Source organism: Leptonotus elevatus, chromosome 5, assembly GCF_054856555.1.
Source record: "Leptonotus elevatus isolate MCC_2025b chromosome 5, RoL_Lele_1.0, whole genome shotgun sequence".
In the NCBI taxonomy this organism is placed as follows: domain Eukaryota; kingdom Metazoa; phylum Chordata; class Actinopteri; order Syngnathiformes; family Syngnathidae; genus Leptonotus; species Leptonotus elevatus.
The window spans coordinates 7,110,595-7,131,931 of NC_141243.1; the positions used below are offsets into that span (position 1 = coordinate 7,110,595).

Sequence of the window (21,337 nt, forward strand, 5' to 3'; positions counted from 1 at the left end):
TTTTTTTTTCCATTCTATTCTCTAGTTCATGATGCTAAAACAGCCGTAAGTTGCGAGTAACGATATCTTGAAATGGCGTTTGGTATCAGCCTGTATCAGGACTTGCCCATGCCTAATAAATACTTTCATTTTTAGCATTTCCACATAAAACATAATGATGCTTGTTCAAAAATAATATTCAGCAAAAAAAATAAATAAACTGAAACTAGAATTTAAAACAAATAAATATTATATAAATATCAATATAATAGTGAAAACGAAGATCATTAATATTCCAAAACCACACAGACAGTAAGGTGCTGCTGTTTAGGTTAGCAACACACACACAGACTCTAAAATGTCCATATGTGAACAATTGAGTCAATGACTTGAGGTAATTACAGTTACCACCAGTTTATTTATTCATTCTCCTGTGGGGGCTGCCATTTGAGCTTATTCATTTATTTTTGTATTTGAGACATTTATTGGAGTGGAGTGGAGAGCACTATTTGAAGAAATGAGGTACTTGGACTCGTATGAGAGGTCACAGGGTGGTTTTCTCTCCTCACTGCCATCTGCACGCCGAGGTGTTAATTTTGTTTCTGCATCTCGGGCATATGTCATGTGAGCGGTGTCAAGAGTGTTAACTTTCTCTTCTCACCTCACGTTTGGAGTGACAAACAGCTAAATAAGAAGGGGAAAAAAGTGTCTTGAGAGGAAATGTGGCTCTTCCAAGTCATTTTTTTTTCTCTTATTACAGAAGACTTTGATGTTTTTATTATTATTAATTTTTATTTTTTTTCATAGTGCGTGTGGTGCATACTGTTTTCCTTTTAAATGAGTGGGACTCTGCAGCTGTGGCCCCCCCAAAATTGATGGCCAATAATCATTAAGAGTTTGCCAGAGAAAGAGAAATATACAGAGTAAGAGAGAGGCGGGATTCTGTGAAAATCATTAGTGCCCTTGGTGTGTGTTTTTTTTTTTTTTACACAGCCAGTGAGTGATCATTCTTTATTTCCAACGCACCCCCTCATATCCCCTCTGTGTGTGTGAGGGGAATTGAGCTGCCTGTTATTAATGTGCTTTTGACAGCTTAATTTGATAAGCGGGCTACTTGTTAAAGAAGTCTTGGATTGCTCTCATAGAAAGAACACCATTTCTTTTCCTCTTCTCCTCCCGTGTTCTTCAAAAACGCTGCCCGTCGATGACCCACTTCTGAACGCTGGTCGAAAAACAAGGAAGAGCAGTGCAAAAATCCACAGGGAGAAGAACGAGAAGAAGGCAAAGAAAGGCTAGCGAGTGCGCCAAAAGAGCGAGTGAGAAGGGATAGTATGTGGGAAGTTGACGCACGCAAATGTTTTTTTTTTTTCCTTCCCGCCTCCTCACTCGCCTTTCTCAACCATCTTGGGTTCCTCTTCCTTAATCAAGGGAGAAATGCTTGGAACGATAACAGGGATTAGCTTTCGGCGCGCAGCAGCTCCCCTTGGTTAAGTACACATGTAATATGTTGTTTATTTGATATAATGCACAGTAGGAGCCACAGAAGCCAGCGCTGCGCCGTGTGCCGCCGCCGCCGCCACACACGCGCACTCATACACACACGCGCGCGCGCATACAGTGCAACTATGTACAGTACTTGTAGGATCAAGTCAAATCAGTTTTATTTATATGGCCCCAATTCACAAGAGGTTATCTCAAGGCATTTTACACGTTGAGCAGATCAAGTACGCCTACATTATATGAGGAATCTCTTGTTTTTAGACTGGGGTGTCCAAACTTTTTCATTCGAGGGCGGAAAATTTAAGAAAAAAGATTGACTTTATTAAACACACTAAAGCATTAAGTCAAACAATTATACAATATCTTAGAGATCTTAGCTTTTTTTTTTTTATATATATATATTATTAATTAAAGGTAATAGGCAAACACTTTTTATGATTTGGGGTGGCCCACAGCCCTTTATCTCACTACAATAGATCCACCCCTGCTCTGTGCCATTTCCACATTCATAACCTGTAACAAAAAGACCATTTTTAGAGTAATGTTTACTTGAGGATCTTTCATGTGATGTTCACAAATCAGACCTGGACACTGACAGAAGAAAGCGGAAGGAAAACACGAATCCTTCTGAAACTGAAATATCATAACTCATGTCGTTTGGTAAATAGCGTATATAGAAAAGTTGTATAAGTTGAATTTAGCATTATTAGTAGTTGTTGGCAGATGTGTCGCACCCATGGGGCATTGTGGGTGTCACAACCAGACCCCCCCCCCCCTCCCGTCCCGTCGTGTTCCCATTCAGAATAACTCCTACTCCTGTACGGCTCCCATTTTAAAGCTCAGCTACATAAAAAGACAAACGTGAAAAACTGTCCGAGTTTTTTTTTCTCCTCGTGGATAATCTTGCTCTCGTCTACTCCTGTGAACTTTTTTATCCTGTACCGTCCCACAACCCGTGATTGAAGTTAAAGATGACTCCCATTGCGATTTATTTAGCAGTTACGCTCAATAAACAAGTACACAACAAGCTTGAATGCGACTGCTAAGTGAGCCATCATGGGGCCGAAGAAAGTGCGCTGAAACGTGTTATACACGCGTGCTTTTATTTTGAAGGCCTAATTTTGACAGTATGATGTTGCCCCAACAGTGTTGCCGAACAGACTGTGAGTCTTGTTATTGCCTTGAGTTGTGAGTAAAAGCTGTCCTTCGCGTCTGCGGAACCCTTGTTAATTCATCAAGTTGTTTGATTTGTGATGGAGAGACAGAGAGGGCTCCAGCGGAACAATGGGCACAACAACATTAGTCCACACATGCAGCGATCGTGCGCAGGTATGTGCGAACACACGCGTTCACACACTCCCTCATGCAAGTTCCCACACACAGCTGTGATGCAGGTCACTTGCACTGAGGGGTGAACACAGTGAGAGAAAACAGTATGGAATCAGAGGGGCGGTTAAGTGTGCGTCATGTTTCTGTGTGTGTATGTGTTGGGGGCTGGGGGGGCGGGGGGGTAGCATTCTCAGGCCTTCTTTGGGTCAGAAGGCAAGGGGGATTTTTAGGGGAAGGAATTGAGTGATATGAGAAAAAAATGAAGGGGAGGAGAAAGGGGGAGAGGGGTTGTGTGTTGTGCCCACTCGCGTTTGTGTGGAAAAAGCTTGCGAAAGGGGACAAGCTCTGCTATCATCGGCGGGCGGTGGGGGGGGGGGGAGCACTAGGACGGGGCAAGCGAGGTTATGTGAACGATGCAGCTGTCCTCGGAGCGGAGGGATTTGAGTGCTCCTGATGATGAAGATGAAGATGGTGGGGAAGTCCAGGCAGCCTGCAGGTCCGTCGCTGAACCAGAAGCAGAAGATGAAACCTTGTGAACAACTCTTCTCGGCCCTCCACTCTCGCCCTTTACTTCCCAAATAGGAAAAATAAATAAGTAACGATCGATGCTTGATGGCGAAGATAGGAGTGCCAGAGACCAAGAGGAGGAAAAAGGAAGCGGTCATGATTTATACATACAGAGTAGGGGACACTTACTTACATACTCCCCACCATTTGTGGATTTCTCTGATGCTTGTAAAAGGAATGCATTGGCCTCAACATTAGGTACCCTTGCACAGTTTATCGTCCACTACAGGAGCTTTGTCGTATTTTATTATAGGACTCATTGACATAAATTGAATCCAATCATAGTTTTGTCATTGACGTAAATGTTTGTATTTCACTTTTTTAAACTATAATTATTATTTTTTTTTACTTATAGCCTACTTGGAAAAAACAATATATTCAATTACTTAAGTTTTAAAGGTTTTATTTTGATGCAGATTTAGTGTATTTCCAAATTGTATGCCTTAATTGTAGTAATTTTTTTAAACCCTAACCCTCCACTTTTGAAAGGTTTTAGCTTGACGGTGTTTCACCTGCGAGCACGTTTTGCTGCCTTCATCATACTCCCAGGCTATAGGGGGCAGTGAAGAGCGTTACGGCATATGAACAACACTTCGCCCCATTAGAAGTAGAAAACAATTGTATTGATTTACTTTTCAATAAACTAACAACTTCGTCAATTTGGGGTGAATTGTCTACATACATTTAACAAAATAAATGAAAACAAAGAATCGGGAAGTAGAAAACACGACAGCGTTTGCTCGTCCGCCTTGTCTTTTTGCGCGAACCGTCCGCGTATCCCGGGCCAGCCGCCGGCTACTACCGGCTACTAGTACCCGGCTTGGAGCTCCAACGGAGGCCGACGGGAGTGGGGCAAAAGGCGTCCGCCTGACGGGATCTCGATCTTGCCGCTTAAATATGCACAAGCCACCATCCCGAGCTACTTGTAGCGGGGCCGCGGGAAGAACTTGGAATGTTATGAGCTCCAGATTCAAAGGGAGACATGCACCGGCAACAGAGCACCTATTCGGGCTTGCTGCAGCTAGCGAACCCCCGGATGAGCCCCGGCCCACTAGTAGCCGTGGCTCTCAAGGTGCGCGGTGTCGGCGGTGACGCCGCGTGGAGGCTCGAGATTGGAATTGAAATGAAATGCTCCGATGAACAGGGTAAGTTGTGATACAACTACCGTGTTGAAGTTACGCAAATGTCGGAACTCCTATCTGAGTCGGGATTCTAATCAACCTTTTTCCTCAAGTTGGATCAGACAAATGTTAGAAGCGAAGCGTATGCTATCTGCCTATCATGTAAACATTAGAGTTACATGTTTTGTAGTGCATTTATGAGGCTGGGAAGCGCAACTCTACAGTCGTTATTAGAGGTCTAAATTCCAAATTCCAATTGAACACACCATGAGTCTTCAGCGTAAAATAATATAAATAAATAAAAAATGTGTTGTTTGCTCAATGTGAAAAATAGAAGGAACAATACTGTATTTAGTCAGTGTTTGTAACTTTTCTCTCCTTGGATAGATAATGCTTGACATGTAGCTACTCAACAATAGCTGAATTGAAATACTATATATTTATATATATTTATACAGTTCCAAATCCCATCCCATCTGCGCCACTGGATCTCACGTAGCGAAGAATGTGGCTCCAGACTGCAACCCAAACTGGCTTGTCAGCCCCTCATGTGATCAGTCGCTGCCGAGGAGACGAGGCGCAGGCGTGGCGGCGAGACGGCAGATAACAGAACGGCATCGTCGTGCTCTGCTAATGCATTCAACCTGCCAGCGCGCTCCCGACAAGGCAAACTATCATATAAGATATTCCGACAACATCGACAATAACATTCAGACATACTACATGTGTAAAGAATGTCACAGAGCACGATAAAAAAACAAAACATTGGGGGGCAGAAATTTATAGACAAACAAACTAGAATGAATGTAACTTGTCTAAGTCTTGGTGAGCAAAACAATCAAATAAGACGTCACGGTGCACTTGCCGTTCAAATGTTATTGTGAAAATACGCCAATGAGAACACATTCTTGGCAGATTTAGCATTATGGTCAGACACAATGGTGTGAGTGGAGCTAAAAATAGAGCGTGGTCAAACAGCAGGGCGTGGGGTGGGCGGGCGAGGGTCTATGTGATACAGTGGCCGGCACTGTAGCCACATAGTGAGCCCGAGGCACTCTGCCAAAGCTCGTAGCCTCGCGGCGGTAATTTGATATTTGTTTGTCTGCATTAGTTCATTCTCCTCTTGCCCCCCCCCCCTTTTTTTCTGAAGTAACAGTAAGCTTTATCAGATTACTAGCTCTGAGGTCTCTTTCAAACCTTCCCTTTGCCATCTTGATTCCATGCAGCTGTGCAGGCTCTTTAATCATAAGCTATCTTTTTTTTTTTTTTTTACCCGCCGTCCCCTCCTCCCATCTCCTCATCCTCCCTCCTCCTTAACATATGTTAATTGGCTGCTTTCTGTGACAAATTACGAGCGCTCGCTTTGATGAGGTCGCAGGGAGTGGAGGACGCTGGTGCTGCCAGTCCCTCGCCAGTAACCCCCCCCCCCCCCATTCCTCCTCCTCCTTAACCACTCCAAAAAGGAGCGGGTAATGAGAGGCTTGGGTTGGGCTCGGGCCTCGGTGGGGGCCACTCCCCTAAACAGAGGCTCATCTGTAGGTGCCGTCATGCCACCACACGCCCGCCACACTCCAGACAACCTTTCTCCTCACACACACACCCAGCGTCGCCCCCCCCCCCCCCCCTTCCCCAACCATGAGAACTGCACAGCTCCAACTGGAGGGCGCGGGTCATGTGCAGAAAAACTTCAAAATGTGCTGTTTGCTGTCTTAAATGGTCCATTTTTGATTGGAACAAAAGAGTATGAGAGACATTAATTATGAATTCAGAGTTTGCTGCCTGTGTATCAAGTTTACAATGCGTGTGTGCGTGCTTGTGTGGGGAAGAGACAACGCCTGGAAACATAACACCAGCCTTGCTTAAACAAACACTAGCAGCGCCACAATCTGCGTTTAATGATGCACGCAATACTCACAATTGTCAATAAGAAAAAAAAGTCAAAGCAACCCTTTCTGTCCTGTTCTTGTTTTTGATTTGAATCACCGGCTCTCAATCTCATGCACTCCCTTACGTCCTGTCTCACCATTCCCCTCTTGATACGTTACAATCTAGGTTACTTGGTTTCCGAGGAGAGCAAAGGGACCTAGGAAAAAAAAACAGAAGGTCGTATCTACAGTATGAAGGGCATCCTTGTTGAAGTGTGCAACCGTCGACTTCTCCGCAAATCGCACCCACCCTGTGACTGCCACTTGTCACAGCCTGCTACATGACATCTTAGCAGGATTTTTTAAAAAACATTTTATTAAATGTAAAATTTAGAACATGAACGTATCACCATCTTACACTCTAAAAACAGTTGGGTCAAAAATGGACCGATCCTCTACTTGGGGTCGATTTGACCCAATATTGAGTCAAGAAATTTCAGGGTAAAACAACTCATAAACATTGGTCAGATGCTTTACTTGGGTCAAAAAATGGGGTCATTTTGTATAAAACAACGCAGAAAGTTGGGTCAAATTGGGTCCATTTTTGATCCATAATTGGGTTACTTTTGACCCAACTGTTTTTGGAGTGTATGGATCACTATTTCTGTTGGAGCCCTGTCGTAAAATATTGTCATGCGCTTCTGGAAATGTTCAATTTTGCCACAATAGTTGCCAACAAGGGATAAAATTAGCCTTCGATAATATTCAAAAGTCAGACTCTTTTTTATCAAACCTTGTTACCTGTTTCAGTGGTAGTAATATTTATGAATAGGCCTAATCTCTTCACATCATTTTATTTTATTCTGGCACTTGCACTTAGTAGACATACTTAGTTGGTAGTTTTGGAATCTTTCAACCAATGCCATTCAAACGACAGTTAACATTTCAGCTGGCATTGATTGTTGTCGCTAAATGTCCATTATCATTAGAGGTGTGCCAAAAAATCGATTCTCATAAGAATCGCGATTCTCATTTAGTACGATTCAGATTTGATTTTAAATGTCCAAAAATCTATTTGATTGAAATTATTTTCTACTGTCTTGCCCTTGTTTGTGTGCACCTTTATTGGGAGCGCTGTTCATCTTGTACACGATTCGGCCACTTAGGGGCAGTGCGATCATATTTCAACAATTCTAATGTCATGTTACTGTCGAGGCCAAACTTGATGATTATGTAAGTAATAGGGGAAACTTCCCAATAGACCTGCCATTGCCAACTTACTGATGTAGTTACCACAAATAACCAAAAAGGGAAACCCTTAACATCTTACCCTTCCCATTGGCCACCATGCAAACTAGACCACTGCCTGAAAGCAGTGTGTCTTTCCTTGGTGGTGGCACACATGCCCCCCCCCCCCCCCCCCAACCCTTCCCCTGCAGAAAGAGGTGACAAAATGAAGCCGCTGATGGAAAAAGGGACGTGCACCTCGTGGCTGCATGAAGGTTAGCCGTGTTAGCATTAGCCTGCGGGCCTTAATTGAGGCCAGGAGGGAGCATTTAATAATTGCTGTCAGAAGATCAAATTTAATTCTCCTCTCTTCACAGCTACCACTGCTGTAGGGGGGGAGTGAAACAAATTGTCATCAGAGATTTCTAAATGAACAAAGCTTTTAATTAGGGTGATTAGGAGACTGTGGCAGCCAGGAGGAGTCAGGGCTGGGGGTGTGATGAAATCATCACCCTCACCGCAATGTCTAGTGTTGATACGGTGCTCGGTTGAAGAGGTGGGGTATCAGAAGAGGGGGTCACGGGCTCGGGTCTGTACAGCTCTCACCTCTCTCGCTGCTTTACTTCCCACCGTCGAAGACGACAAAGACATTGTCTTAGTCGGCAGAGAACATAATTGGGTGAATATGTCAGTGCTTTGTATTGTAAGTGACGTGACTCGCGGCTGTTCTTGTGGGGGCGGGGAGGGGGGGGGGGTGTTGGTTTGTCTCGCCGAGCGGTAACTGCATCAGTTTGTTGTTCCATTATATTGTTTTGTTCTGTTTTGTAACACAATAGACAAGTAGAGATTTAATGCCTGTGTACAAAGGTGGCCACACGTCCTGTACCGTGAGTTGAGTAGGTGCACATGTTGTGGGTGTTGGAGCCCATCTCTTCATACTTCGCTTTTGGTAGCATTCTTAGTCTCGAGTTGAGGAGGTGACTTAGAGCATGAGTAAATGACCTAACAATGACAGGAAGGTGGGAGTGAAAGAAAGAGAGGAAGAGGTAAAGAAGCCGTGGTCATGCTGCTGGACTTCAACTTGCGCCATCGGTCTGTAGCACTTGACACACAAAAAAAAAGAAAAAAGGAAGAGTATTTGTTTATGTGAAAACAGACTTTCAGAGCAAGATCCATGAGGACAAGCTTTTGGTGTTCATGTGTTTCCTTGAATTACAAAAATATTACCAATTACTGGCCTGGCATGCTAATGAAATTTTAAGTCCGTGTGAGCGTAACCAAAATCAGTGTGTGTGGTGCATAAACCTTAAACGGCTTTCTTTTTCTTGGTAGTTGTAGAATTTTCTCATTATTTGACCTGTTCCCCTTTTTGAAGAGCCTCAGCAATCATGTGTGTTTGTTGTTTTATTTGTTACTCATTTTTGCTAGCTTGTCTGATTACCTTTTTTTTTTTCATATATCGTGTGTTGAGTTGAGCGTTTTGACCGAGTCACAGTCCAAAGCGCCTGATTTGTAAAAGCCTACAACATGCAATTCTAGTTATAAAACAAACAAAGTAGGGATAGACGGATTTTTTTTTTTCTTCAGAGTCAATACCGATGTCGATTATTAGTAACCAATATTTAGAGCCGCTATTCATTTATTTGCAGTTAAATAATTTTACAAACTTCAATACTTTGTTCAAATGTCTTAAAGGGTCATTTTTGTCATAGACATCTTTGTTTTATCGTTCCAACAATAGCAGAGAGCTCTCGGAAAGTTAAATGAATACTTTAACAAATAAATGGATCCCTAAAACTCAATATAACTGAACTGGTAAGCTTTCCACTTATCTTTGTTTTTCTGCAACACTCTGAACATTTCGACTCTGATGCAGCATCAAAATAACAAATCAATCTGTTTTTGGCCAATGACGACATGAAAAGGCCAATACATAATATCAGCGTCACTAATCTGCCTGGCCAATAATGACTCTATCCCTGAAACAAAGCTAATATGTTTTCTTCTTCTACTTTCATCAGAACACACATTAAGTTGATTATTTCACATTTTAATCCCCCCCCCCATCACTTCCACGTGTGTGTCCTTTGGCACGTCTGCCTTTGGCCCAGCAGCTGTGGCTTTTACAGCCCTTGGCCTGCTTTCAGAGAAGGGGCTGACGCATTGTGTCAAGTCACCGCGTCCTTGGGGAAGTCAGCACTAGGCTATATGGAAAGATGGCTCTCACCTGTCTCACCATTGCCTCTGACGGATGACTACCTGTCTACACGGTGGCTTTGGTCGCCTACTGTTTGTTGCTGCTGAGTGAGATCCACAGCTGGCCACATGAAGGTTCACATTTACGAACTACACACGGCTCTTAAAATATCCAAGCAACTGAAAATAAATCGCTTATACGGACGGGCCAATAATTAAAAAAGTGATTTCTTCATATATATATGTTTACGGAAATGTGGAACTGCCATAAGCTACAAACATAGCATATTTTCCTATAATGCCAGAGGGTATTACTTGTGCATGCGCGCATAAAAATTGGTAAATTTTATGATTTATTGTTATGTCTGCAGGGCATGATTTATGTTAGGCATTTTTTACCATAATGCAATGGGGTACTGACCCCCGTGGCATTATGGGAAAATATTCAGTTTGTAGCATTTAGCCTACAAGTATGTTCGACCGTATTTACTAGTATGTTCGAACGTACTTGCAATTATGTTTAAACATATTTGCAAGTACGTTCGAACGCATTCAAATACGCTTGAACATACTCACAAATACGTTTGAACGTACTCGCCAGTCCAAAATATTTACTCCACAATGGCAGTTCCACACTTCCATATGTGTTTATAATAAGCATTTGTGGCTTACATATGTTTGGACTTTTTATAAAACTTCATCTGATGTTTTATTTGGGTTTGGAATTGTGTGGCCATATCAAATACTCTCTCTGACCACATATGACACACAGGCTGCAGGTTCCCCACCCTGATGTTAGAATACTCAATTTCCTAACACATGGTAGAAGGATCCTAACGAATTGTTAGTTTCGATGCTGTGATCTCATCTTGTGTTCACACGGGCCACTCCGACTACATCTGCTCTGATCTTTTTGATATCATCACTTCCTTGTAAGCGTTCTATTTATGGCCAATAGGAGAAAAAAAAAAGAAACAGAATTGCTCAGCATTTGCATCGAGGTTCCATGTTAGTGTTTTCACAATAGCATGCAGTTGCTTCATGGAAATATTTTTAGCAAAATACTTAAAAATAACGTATGGGGAAGTCAACACGAGGTCTGGTAATCTGCATTCGCAAAGCTCGACTGCTTCTCTATCTCGCATGGAGAAGCGTACATGTCGTTTTGGTTTGAAGAGATTTAGGAAAGGAAGCAACTTTGATTGTTTTGGGCTGCTGATGTCACATCCTTCCATGATCTTTCCTGTCTTTCTGGCCTCTAAAACCTTCTTGGGCTTGACATAGTGAGGCACTCGAAGGGAAACATTGCTGGAGGAGTCTCACTAGGATGACAATCAATTACATTTCATGCTGAAGTCGAACAATAGCTTGAGCCGGAGGTGTCGAGGAGAGTTCAGCACTTGAGCAGATACTTCTGATGGTCCTCTTTTTTTTCCATGATGTCAGTCCCAGTTAAGAGTATAGCGGTATGTAAATAAAAGTAATTTTCAATAGACAGATGTCCCGCTTCTAAGCTACACAGAGATCGACAATAGGAGACGCATGAAACCGTTGCTGTCTTGCTAATGATCAAAATAGATCATGAGCTAATAGAAAGAGACAAGCGAGAATATATTCCAATATCTTGCAACACACTTATAAGAACACACACACACGCGCGCACGCAAACATTCAAATTCAGGTTTAGCTCAAACCTTCACTGAGGAGAATGAACACATTATAAGATGATCCGCCGCTATCACGCTAATCCCCGGGTGTACATGTTGCTAATCTCTTTAGCCGCTAACATGCTAAATTAGCCCTAATATCAGCAGCGATTCAAAGCCACAGAGGCCCACCTACGCGTGGGCTACCACCCAGCTTCAGGTCACTCGGAGAAGATAGAGACATTACAAAAAAATGGAGGAGGTAGAAGGAGTAGCGCTAGCCATTCGTCACCCTACCTATCTCGCCGTGACAGACGGCAAACGCTACGTCCCACATAGACGAGTCACCGCCGCTAATGACATTAGAGGCACAATGAGACTCGCTAGGTTTTTTCCTCCTCGCTCCCATGCTGCGCGGCCATTGACTCGCTGGATCATCTCATTTCTGCTGCTGCGTCTGCATCAATCCTTGGAGGCACCACGTGTGCCAAGTGCACTGCTTATTACTACTCCGAAACGCACACGCACGTGCGCTACAACAAAATCCACATGTAAACTGACGTCCGGACAAGAGATGCAACAGACACGCAAAGAGGAAACCCGGAAAAGAGCGAGAAAAGTTTGGCAGAAAAGATCTAGTGAGCGCAGAACATTCAGATTGTATTTGGAAAATGATTTAAAAGCACTTTTTTTTTCTTTGCCTCCTCTTCAAGGAAATGAGAGTTTATTTAAAAAGCCAGCGCGTTTATTTAATGTACCATACACCTCCTAAAAGGTTTACTTACTGTAGCGTAATATGTTATTTCAAATCCTTATAACCACATTTCCTTAGAGGATAAGGGGATACTGGCAATAAATACATAAATGTATATATATTTATACAGACATATGCGTATATATTTCAGGACACATACTATTACCAAATGTGTTGCAGATGTACATTACGGTGAGCCTGAGAGCTTGCTACTGAGGTGGGCTTTTCTTAGAAAAACATCACCAATCCTGTCATGATAAATCATCTTCCCCAATTTGCTATACGCTGTAACGTGTAGAGAATTAGAATTCAAGAATACCCCACTCAGCAGATTTACGGAAATGTTGCACGATACAAAAGCGTCCCTTTCGGTTTCAACATTTTTCCTCCGCACAATTCTCTGAATACAGAATTAAATCTGTGGATGACTTTGTGCAATGTGTTTCACTGGAACTTGAGTTCCTAAAGCTTCTTCTTGCTTAGAAGTTAGTAAGATTTCAAATGAATGTTTTGGTAAATTTGATAATAATATAAAGAGCTACTTTAAATAGTCTACTTTAAACTGAATATAGTTCAAATGGGAGTTAGCTGTTTTAAAACTGTTAGCAAGATTAGAATGTGCACTGTCAACAAGCCAAAATTAGCCATTGCCGTTATGTTGTTAGCATGACTTTCGTAACAGTGTTACTATAACACTAATGTTACCCGCTTTACGTTTTTTTTCCCATTAATTTAAAATTGGTTGCTCATGATGAAAATGTGGTACACAGATGTCATTTGTCATTTTAATTGATCACAATTGTCTGGCCGATCCCCAATCTTTAAAAAGCCTAACTTGCCTATCCTGATTTTTTTTTTTGTGACATCTAACAACCAACTGCATACAACTTCAATGTTCCAATCGTGCTTTATTGTAAAACATTGAACAATATGAACAGGTTGTCTTTACCGCATGACCCCCCCCCCCCCCCCCCCCCCGAAAAGTCTATTAGTCCATTCACTCCAGAAGAGGACGGTGGCTGACTTTGATTGGTGGGATCACCGATCCGCCTAAAATTAAGAAACTGTAGCAGTACTGTAGTACTGACAGTTTGAACAAATATGATAAAAAGTGATTTTGTTCAAACTCCCAACTCCACTATTAACAACTAAACCACCAGTGGACCAGAGTGCCGTTGCTCATGAGTTCTTCACAAAGTGTACAAGCCCAAACTCGGGCCGCGTTTATTCTGTTAGAATGTGAAAAAGCACTGAGTGCTGCGTATTAGTTTTTAGCGACTAAACGCTTGGGAGAGAGGTGACCTAGAATCGAGCCTTGTGGCGCACACCGGCGTGTTCGTGTTCTCATCGCCCTCTCAGCTCCCACTTCGGAGACGCCGAGAGAAAGAGCGCTCATTAGATCTATGTGCTGAATTTCACTCTCCAATTCTCCCATCCTCCCCCAACCTTCATCTCTCTCTCTCTGGTTCGCTCTCTCTGTCCGTCTGCTTAACAGATGGGAGGGTCATGGCTACAGCGCTTCCCCTCCCCCTGGAGAGGCCTGGTGCCTGTTCAAAAGATCCCTCTTTTTGCCGCACTCTATTTCCTTCTTGTATGGACTGTATGCACGTGAAATGTGTCTGTCTGTGTCCGCCACCCCTCTCAATTGTCACCTGTCCGGCTGCAAGTCCACAGAGCCGTGATATTAAACAAGCAGAGTTGCAACTGTTGTCCTTCTGTCTTCATGGTGCCAATGCCGACTCCCATTATTCGTCGGGATAAGTTCCGTGCCTAACTTTACTTTAAGTCAACTGCATTAAGGTCTATTTTTCACTCCCTTTGCTCACCTCACGTACCCTCCCGAGGTCAGAGGTCCCCCTGTGAAAAATTCCTCCAGAGGATTACCGCCGTGTGCCACGTGACCTCGCTCGCTAAGCGGCGCTTGTTCCCCCAGCGTTTCCCTTCCATATCGCCACCGTGGCGTCACCAGGCCAAATTGGATTGAGCAATTCGCTTGGTAATCTGTTAACTGATGCTCTGTACCCACCACGAGGGGAGGCGGAGGAGGAGATGCAATGGTTGGTGCAACGTGCGCATATCCAGGAGCGGCCTGGCACTCATATGGGACGGGGGCAGGTGTAAGGGAGAGGGGAGGAGGGGGGGTAGGGGAGCTTGCGGTGATGTGTAGGAGGAGGTAAAGGTGGTGAAAGTGAGGAGGAGGTGCTGGTGGTCGGGATTAAAGGGGAGCGCTCACACGGCTTCTCCTCGGGGAGTGCTTGCATGGCTAGCACGGGGAGCCAAAAGCAGGGATTAAATGTTCAGGACACGGGCTTTGTCTTAATGTTACGTAAGGCCTAAGGTGTTGCCCCAGCGGGTGTTGACATTGAGAGGTTCAGCTCTGCTCACGAGTGCTTTGGGAGGATTGAGGAGGAGGTGGTAAAGGCCAGGAGGCAGGGATCATTGAAGTAACCCCTGGCTTTTTGGAGCCCTGCCCGAGCTGGCGAGTGTTGACTACAAAGGCTGGGAGGGGATGGTGCTGTCAGCGTGTGATTGAGGTACACTGCTGGCTTGATTGATACGCTTGTCTGGCTTTCTTGTGCCAAGCGTCTTAGTTGGCTTGTAATCCCCGTTTGTCTGACAACATCCCTCTTTGTTTTCTTCCAGAGGGCATCTCTTTGTTTTTTCTGTCTTTAAGGATGGGCGTGTTTGCACAAAAATGTTCTGGATCGGCTTCTCAGAACTGCCAGAGTTATTTTAGATCTTATTATTATTTCCCCCGACTGCCAAATATGCTTTGTATGTGCATCCCAGTTCTCATGTTTTGAGGTTTACAGGCTATCAGATGCATGTTGTTGTTTTCTATTTATTGTTATTTATTTTTTATTTTATTTTTTTAAGATGTTCGATACCACTTTTTTTCCCGTACCGATAACTATTAATGCCACTAGTACATTTGATACATAACATTTCCCCCAAAAAACAACAGTACATACAAGAGACCTATATATACCAAAAAAAGCATTTTTCTTTATCAATGCATTAAATTAATTAAAATTAGTTTTCTATTCAATTTTATCGTAAAACAGCCACAAGCATCCTTCGCCGTTATGAGGACCAAAACCTTGAAATAAATATCGGTACCTACTTCTTTTTTTTGTTTTTACTCTATAATAATAATATAACATAATCAATATTTATAAGATATTTAATCAATGTGGTGGCCTGCATGCATCCTTGTACTAAACTCAACCTGCAGGACACTTCATTAGGTACACCTGCATGTTTTACTGCAGTTGTTCTTGTTTGATGTGAATGGTAGTGTGAACATCTGATTGATTATATATTGAGCATTTTCCAAATGTGTGGGACATAAAAAGAGGGTAGCAAACAGATGAAAAATGATACGAAGCAATATAATAAAAAATAAGTTTTCTCTTTTTTGTTTATTTTATGTCTAATAGGTGTCAGTTTAACAATTCTTTATATTCGGGATGGGTGAGTACCGATACCAGTTATCGGTACCGGGCTGATACTCCACCTTACTTCAAGGTATCGGCTCTTGGGCAGTTTTACGATCAGGAACTAGAAAATCGAAAAATCAAAAATCGCCATTAATTTCATGCAATTTTAAGAAAAAAATGCTATATTCGGATATGTATTTATTTATTTCAAATTATCTGTCATTGTTTTGTTTTTTTTAAAGGAAATTTTAAGTATCAAAACTAGTACTAGTGGTATCGGTACTTGGCATCAGTATCACTGACTACTTAAAGTTTGAGTATTCATGAAAAAAACATCTCTATTTTATCGTCTACTTTGTGATTTGCAGTTTAACATTTTCGGTGACCTGATTATCTCCATCAATTAACACATGTCAATCCTCTGTATGATGGCATATACCGTAGTTCTGCAACCCTGCAAACTACAGTGTCTTATGTTGCGTGTAAAACTGCGCAGGCCTTGGTGGATGTCCCTATTGCATATTTTCATTATCAATGTCCTACTAGTGGAAAAAAAGAGGTCAAGTGCATAGCCGTGTGCTGTGCTCACCTCGGGGGTTTAAAGCATTCTTCTGCTTTCTCATGCATGTTACTCAATAAATACATGGATTCGGGTTAGGGGGAGATGAGGAGAAAAGAGGAGGGGGCAAAGGAAGTGCAGTACAGTGTGTGCATGTGTGTGCGCAAAGAGGAGAATGTGAGAAGAGCGAGGAAGAGAGCAAGGGTGCTTGAGAGAAGAGAGAAAGAGTGATAGGGAGAGAGAGACTGTCATGTCTTTTGGTGAAGCGGTGTCGTCTTCCACATCAATGTCTGACGCTCGTGCTGCCAGGTGCCGGAAATCTGGTTCAGAAAGGAGAGAAGAAAGAGAAGATGGAGAAAAAAGGCCGGGTAGATGGAGGATTTTTTATTTTTTATTTTTATGTGATGGCGCTGACAGCTTCCCTGCATTGCACTGAGCTTAAATAATGGGATGCTCATTTGCATAACGAGGGACGTTATCACCTCTACTGTCAAAAGAAAACACAACAACAGTTCTTGTGCTCCTCCCTTGGATAGATTGGGTTGGCCTACTTAAGCACCTCCAGAGAGATGCGCCGAAGCTCGGGCTTAGCCAAGCTCAAATAAAGAACACACACATGCACACTCACGCAAACTTTTTTGGGCGCGCACAACACAAAGGCCAGCTCGGCGGCTTTTGACCAAGAATAAGTACACACACAAAGCCTCGTGCACAAAGACAGGAATATGCAGATTGATATCCAAATTCATGCTGGAATTTGGTTTGAATGCTGCCTCCAAAAATATTTTCCCAGATGTTTCAAATATTCAACATTTGTCTTACTTTGCCTTTTATGTCTTCAGCCAAACAAGGCAGAGTTGAATTCCCCTTCTGAATTATTTCAGCTTTGCCACCGATAGTGGAGTGGTTCACTAAAATGACTTTTGCACTGCTGGCATGGGGTTAACCCCACTCAATCGGCATCACCTGATAAGAGATCAATTTGTTATGTTGTATGTTATGGTTTTTTTTTTTTTACTAAAATCAAAGATAAGTGAGAGATTAACATTTCAGTAAAACAGAAATTTTAGAAATCGTAATCCATCATTAATTTTAGAAAACTTTAGTTAGCTACTTTTTAAAGTATTGATTTAACTTTCCACTTTACTTTGTTGGAACTTTAAAACAAATATGTCTTTTGTCAAAGATTAAAATAAAATAAATGTTAAACAAACATATGCTTAAAGGAATTTGTGTTGTACTGTACAAAATGTTGATGCCAAAATATATGTAGGACCAAAACGCTAAAAATAATTCAATCAAATAAATACAAAAAAATATAAATAAGTGGAAACAAAACAAAAAAATACAATGCAATATTATAAATATATATAAATATTTAATTTATTTTTGTATCTATTTCCACATTTATTTTTACATGTATTTTTTTTAATCTTGTTTTTTTATTTGTACATTTATTTTTTACTGATATGTATGTATGTATTTATTTATTTAGTTATGTATTTGTTTTTATTTCCATATATATAATTTTTTGTGTTTGTTTAAGTATATTTTTAATATTGTGTTTACTTACACTTTTATTTATTTATTTATTTATTTATTTATCCCTAACTGCAAATGAATATCGGCTCAAATATCGGTTATCAGAAAAAAACAATGGATCAATCCGTACTCAATACCTCATTCCCAGACCAGCAGTACAGGGTGTCAACAGCATAAAAGATAGAGACATAATTGATTACATTCTCCAATCCCAATGAAATGTTAGTGCAAATTCCCAAAAACTCAAAAAGATTGAAAAAATAAAAAAAATTGAATGCCCAAACTCAGGTCACCTTTCATAGTAAACCATAAGTCAAGCATTCAACTCCATGTGACCCTGAACAGGGTTAGGGGTATAGAAAAAGTATGGAATTCCTTTATCTCACAGTTTGGAGATGATGGATGGAGCACAAGTGGAAGTGGGGTAAGCCGGATGCGAGTTTGACTGTCAGTACAGTGAAGTTTTACAGGAGGAAGTAAAAAGCTTTGCTCAGTCTGGAGGTAATGTTACAGTGCTAGTGATTAGAGCGTTTAAGTTAGCGGCACTTCCAAAACACTGTCAAACTCTCTGTGAACGAGGCGAGATCCTGACAGCGCTGTCTCCTCTCATAGTCTGTGCAGGGGAGAGAGAGACACCAAAAGAAGCAAAAACTGATTTGCATGATATCGACAGTGAAAAACACAGCCACTCTCACAACATTGTTGACAGATTCTTTGTCTTTCTTCACCCTCCCTAGTGGCTGCCATGATGCCACTTTTATATATTTTTTTTCACTCCTCTCAGTATTTTGCCATATTTCATTTCATTTAATGCTCACCCTCTCCTCCCCCTCCCTCTCTGCTCCCTCTTTCTTGCAGGTACAGATGCTGGAATCTTTGAGTTGATTGGAACAAATAGAAAGCCGGTGAGATAGAGTGAGAAAGAGAAACAAGAGGGAGAGCAAAGTAAGAAGAGGAAAGAAGAAAAGAGAGAAGCAAGCATAAAGTTCTTTGGGAAGAGGAGAGACAGAAAGCGACGGGGACGATGGGGAGGAAAAAGATTCAGATCACGCGGATTATGGATGAACGCAACAGACAGGTATGTCTCTGGGGAACGGGAGGATGGATGAGTATGAGGGTGGGGAGGGAAGGGGCGAAGTGGAAAGAGCGGGCGGGGGGGGGGGGGACACCCTACACCCCCACACAACCCTCAACAATGAAAATCTTAAGGGAGTCTGAGCAATATGAAATTGGGGGACAAGGGAGTGTATGCTAGCATAGTAGAGTTATTGCTTTGGGGGTAAAGTGTTCCTGCCTTATAATGACAAGGTTTGTTTCCCTCACCTCGCCAGCCTGTGTTGAGGGGGAAAAGGTGCTTCCGGTGAGAATATGCGCTCGACTTCAATCCCATTCTGCGTATTGCGGCCCACACAGAGCGCAGCGGCCTGCGTCGGCCCTCGCACACCATCCTGTTCAGCTCACTGCCAGTGGAATATTACTGGCTGAATGCAGGCCGGGAGAAAGCAAACTGAACAATTAAGTTTGCACGAGATAATAAGGACGGGCGAGCACTAATACCAGGCAGTCATTTTAAAGACTTAAAGCAAGGTATTCTGGGAAATGTAGTGCTGTTCTACTATCATATCAAACAACTGTTAAACGATTGACTCTAATTATTGTGTACATTAAGTCCTTAACGTTATCAACAGGCTTATATACTGTAAAGCTTCATTGTTAAATGCACTTTAATTTGTTCTTATTGAAATTCCTGTTTGCAATCTCATTTCAAATTCAAGACTTGAACTGGAATTTACCGAGGTGGCGCGTCGATGAATTTTGAGCCTCTGCCATTCGTCAGTCGTCAACAGTCGGGACCCCCTTCCGTCATCGTCAATCCGTCACTATTTCGAGCCAAATCACATTACAATCGGCATTCCTCAGCAGAATGTGTGTCTGTCAATGTTTCCGTCATTCGTCATCAAATTGTGCATTCCGTCATTGACTGACTGACGATTATATTGATGGATTGATGATTACGTTGATGGATAAAAACCCACTTCCGGCAGTGCGTACCCGTCAATTTTTCAGTTTCCCGTCATTCGTTAATCTTTAACAAAACGCGTGGCCGTTATTGACAGATTGACTGATCTTCCGTCAATATTGACGGAATGCCCATCTCTGGGAATTTCGGGCTCATTCTCAATTCAGTTCTGAATTACGTACAACCCTGATTTCAACTCTCTATACAGTTGGGAAACCCAATGCACAAAAAAAGTTCCATAAAGGTATGCTTGGTTGAGCTTGGTGTGTAAAAAATTTACCTCAAACCCAGCAAGCACCTTTGGGATGAACGACTACAAAGAAGGTGAGCCATCAGTGCTCTCGGTTAAAAAATAATAATAATAATAATAATTCTCACAGGTGTGATCTGTTTTAGTTTTTTAGCTAGGAGCCCAACTCTCTCTCTATATTATTTTCCATTTTCACGATGGTACATATCATGTCTTGGTGTCGCAATACTGTATGGTTTCAAGCCAGCAACACACTTAAATCCTATAAATTTCTTGAAAAATTGGACTTTGTCATTCGTGCCCACTCTAAGGTCCGCGGTTGTAAAAAAACTAAACAAAAAGAGCACTCCTTCCTCGCTGCCCTGGAGGCACTCAATCGATCACTTCCTGCGCACCAACTGACCACTGACACTTTTTCAGCTTCCCGACATTCCAAATTGGATCCATACGCATCTAGCGTGGCCCCCGGATCACAGGTCAAAAACACACACACACTCAGCCCAGCTTCAGGCCTTTCTTAATTCTGACATAAGTGTGACACAGTAACGCTTTCTTCAGTTTTTCTTTGTATCCAACTCGGTCATCTGCAGAGTCACTCTTGTGTAAAAATAAAACGGCTCGTGGAATCAATTAGTCAATGCTGCAGGTGTCCTTTTGACCTGTGTCATGACCGGCCTCTATGAATGGGATTCCGACGAACACAAAACGGGTACACCTGAGATAAAAAAAAAATAAAAAATAAACGAAGCTTCCCGTAAGTCCCCTGGTTATGACACAGCATCCGCTCTTTGGAAAAGGAGGCGAAGCAGCGCGGAGCATCGCTTTGTCACCGTCACCACACGACCGAAGCGGCGGGAGAGGTCACAGAGTTCCCGACGAGGACTCGAGCTATCGTGTTGCAGCAGCACCCTGGCTTCCTCCTCGCTGTTATCTCAGCCCTTCTCTCACCTTAGACTGAGCCCGCCGCATGCACCAGGCCATCCGGCTCCCGAGGATAAGGAGGGAAAGAGGGAGACAGGAAGGACACCCGAGGGGAATCGATGCCTGAGATATCCGGCCTTTACTTACAAGGGTGAGAGAGAAACAGAGATGCAGAGGAGAAAGAGTTCAAGGAAAGGAGCTAGTCAATAAACAACTGGATTTTGTTGTTCGGATCTCTAGAATGAGAAATAAATGATGTCATGAAATGTTGCCGTCACATGATCAGTGGAGCAGATTGCGTTCCGTGTGATCCCATATATGGCATGTATGAATGACATCACTGCGTTAGGCAGCATCACAAGACAGACCAGAAACTCCAACCTTCTTCTTAAAAGGAAAAAAAAAAAGCAGAAGTTGAATT

The 21,337-nt window shown here is 42.4% G+C and overlaps 1 protein-coding gene across 14 annotated transcripts in view; it reads left to right on the forward strand.

Moving 5' to 3' along the window:
* The window catches only part of mef2cb (myocyte enhancer factor 2cb), an 87,872-nt gene that overhangs the window by 19,619 nt on the left and 46,916 nt on the right, over nucleotides 1–21,337 (forward strand). For all 14 annotated transcript variants that reach the window (XM_086075145.1, XM_086075148.1, XM_086075150.1 and 11 more), the window contains one exon: nucleotides 18,584–18,803. In XM_086075145.1, coding sequence (XP_085931271.1) covers nucleotides 18,750–18,803 — 54 coding nt within the window. In that variant the 5' untranslated portion in view covers nucleotides 18,584–18,749. The remainder of the gene's footprint in view (nucleotides 1–18,583; nucleotides 18,804–21,337) is intronic.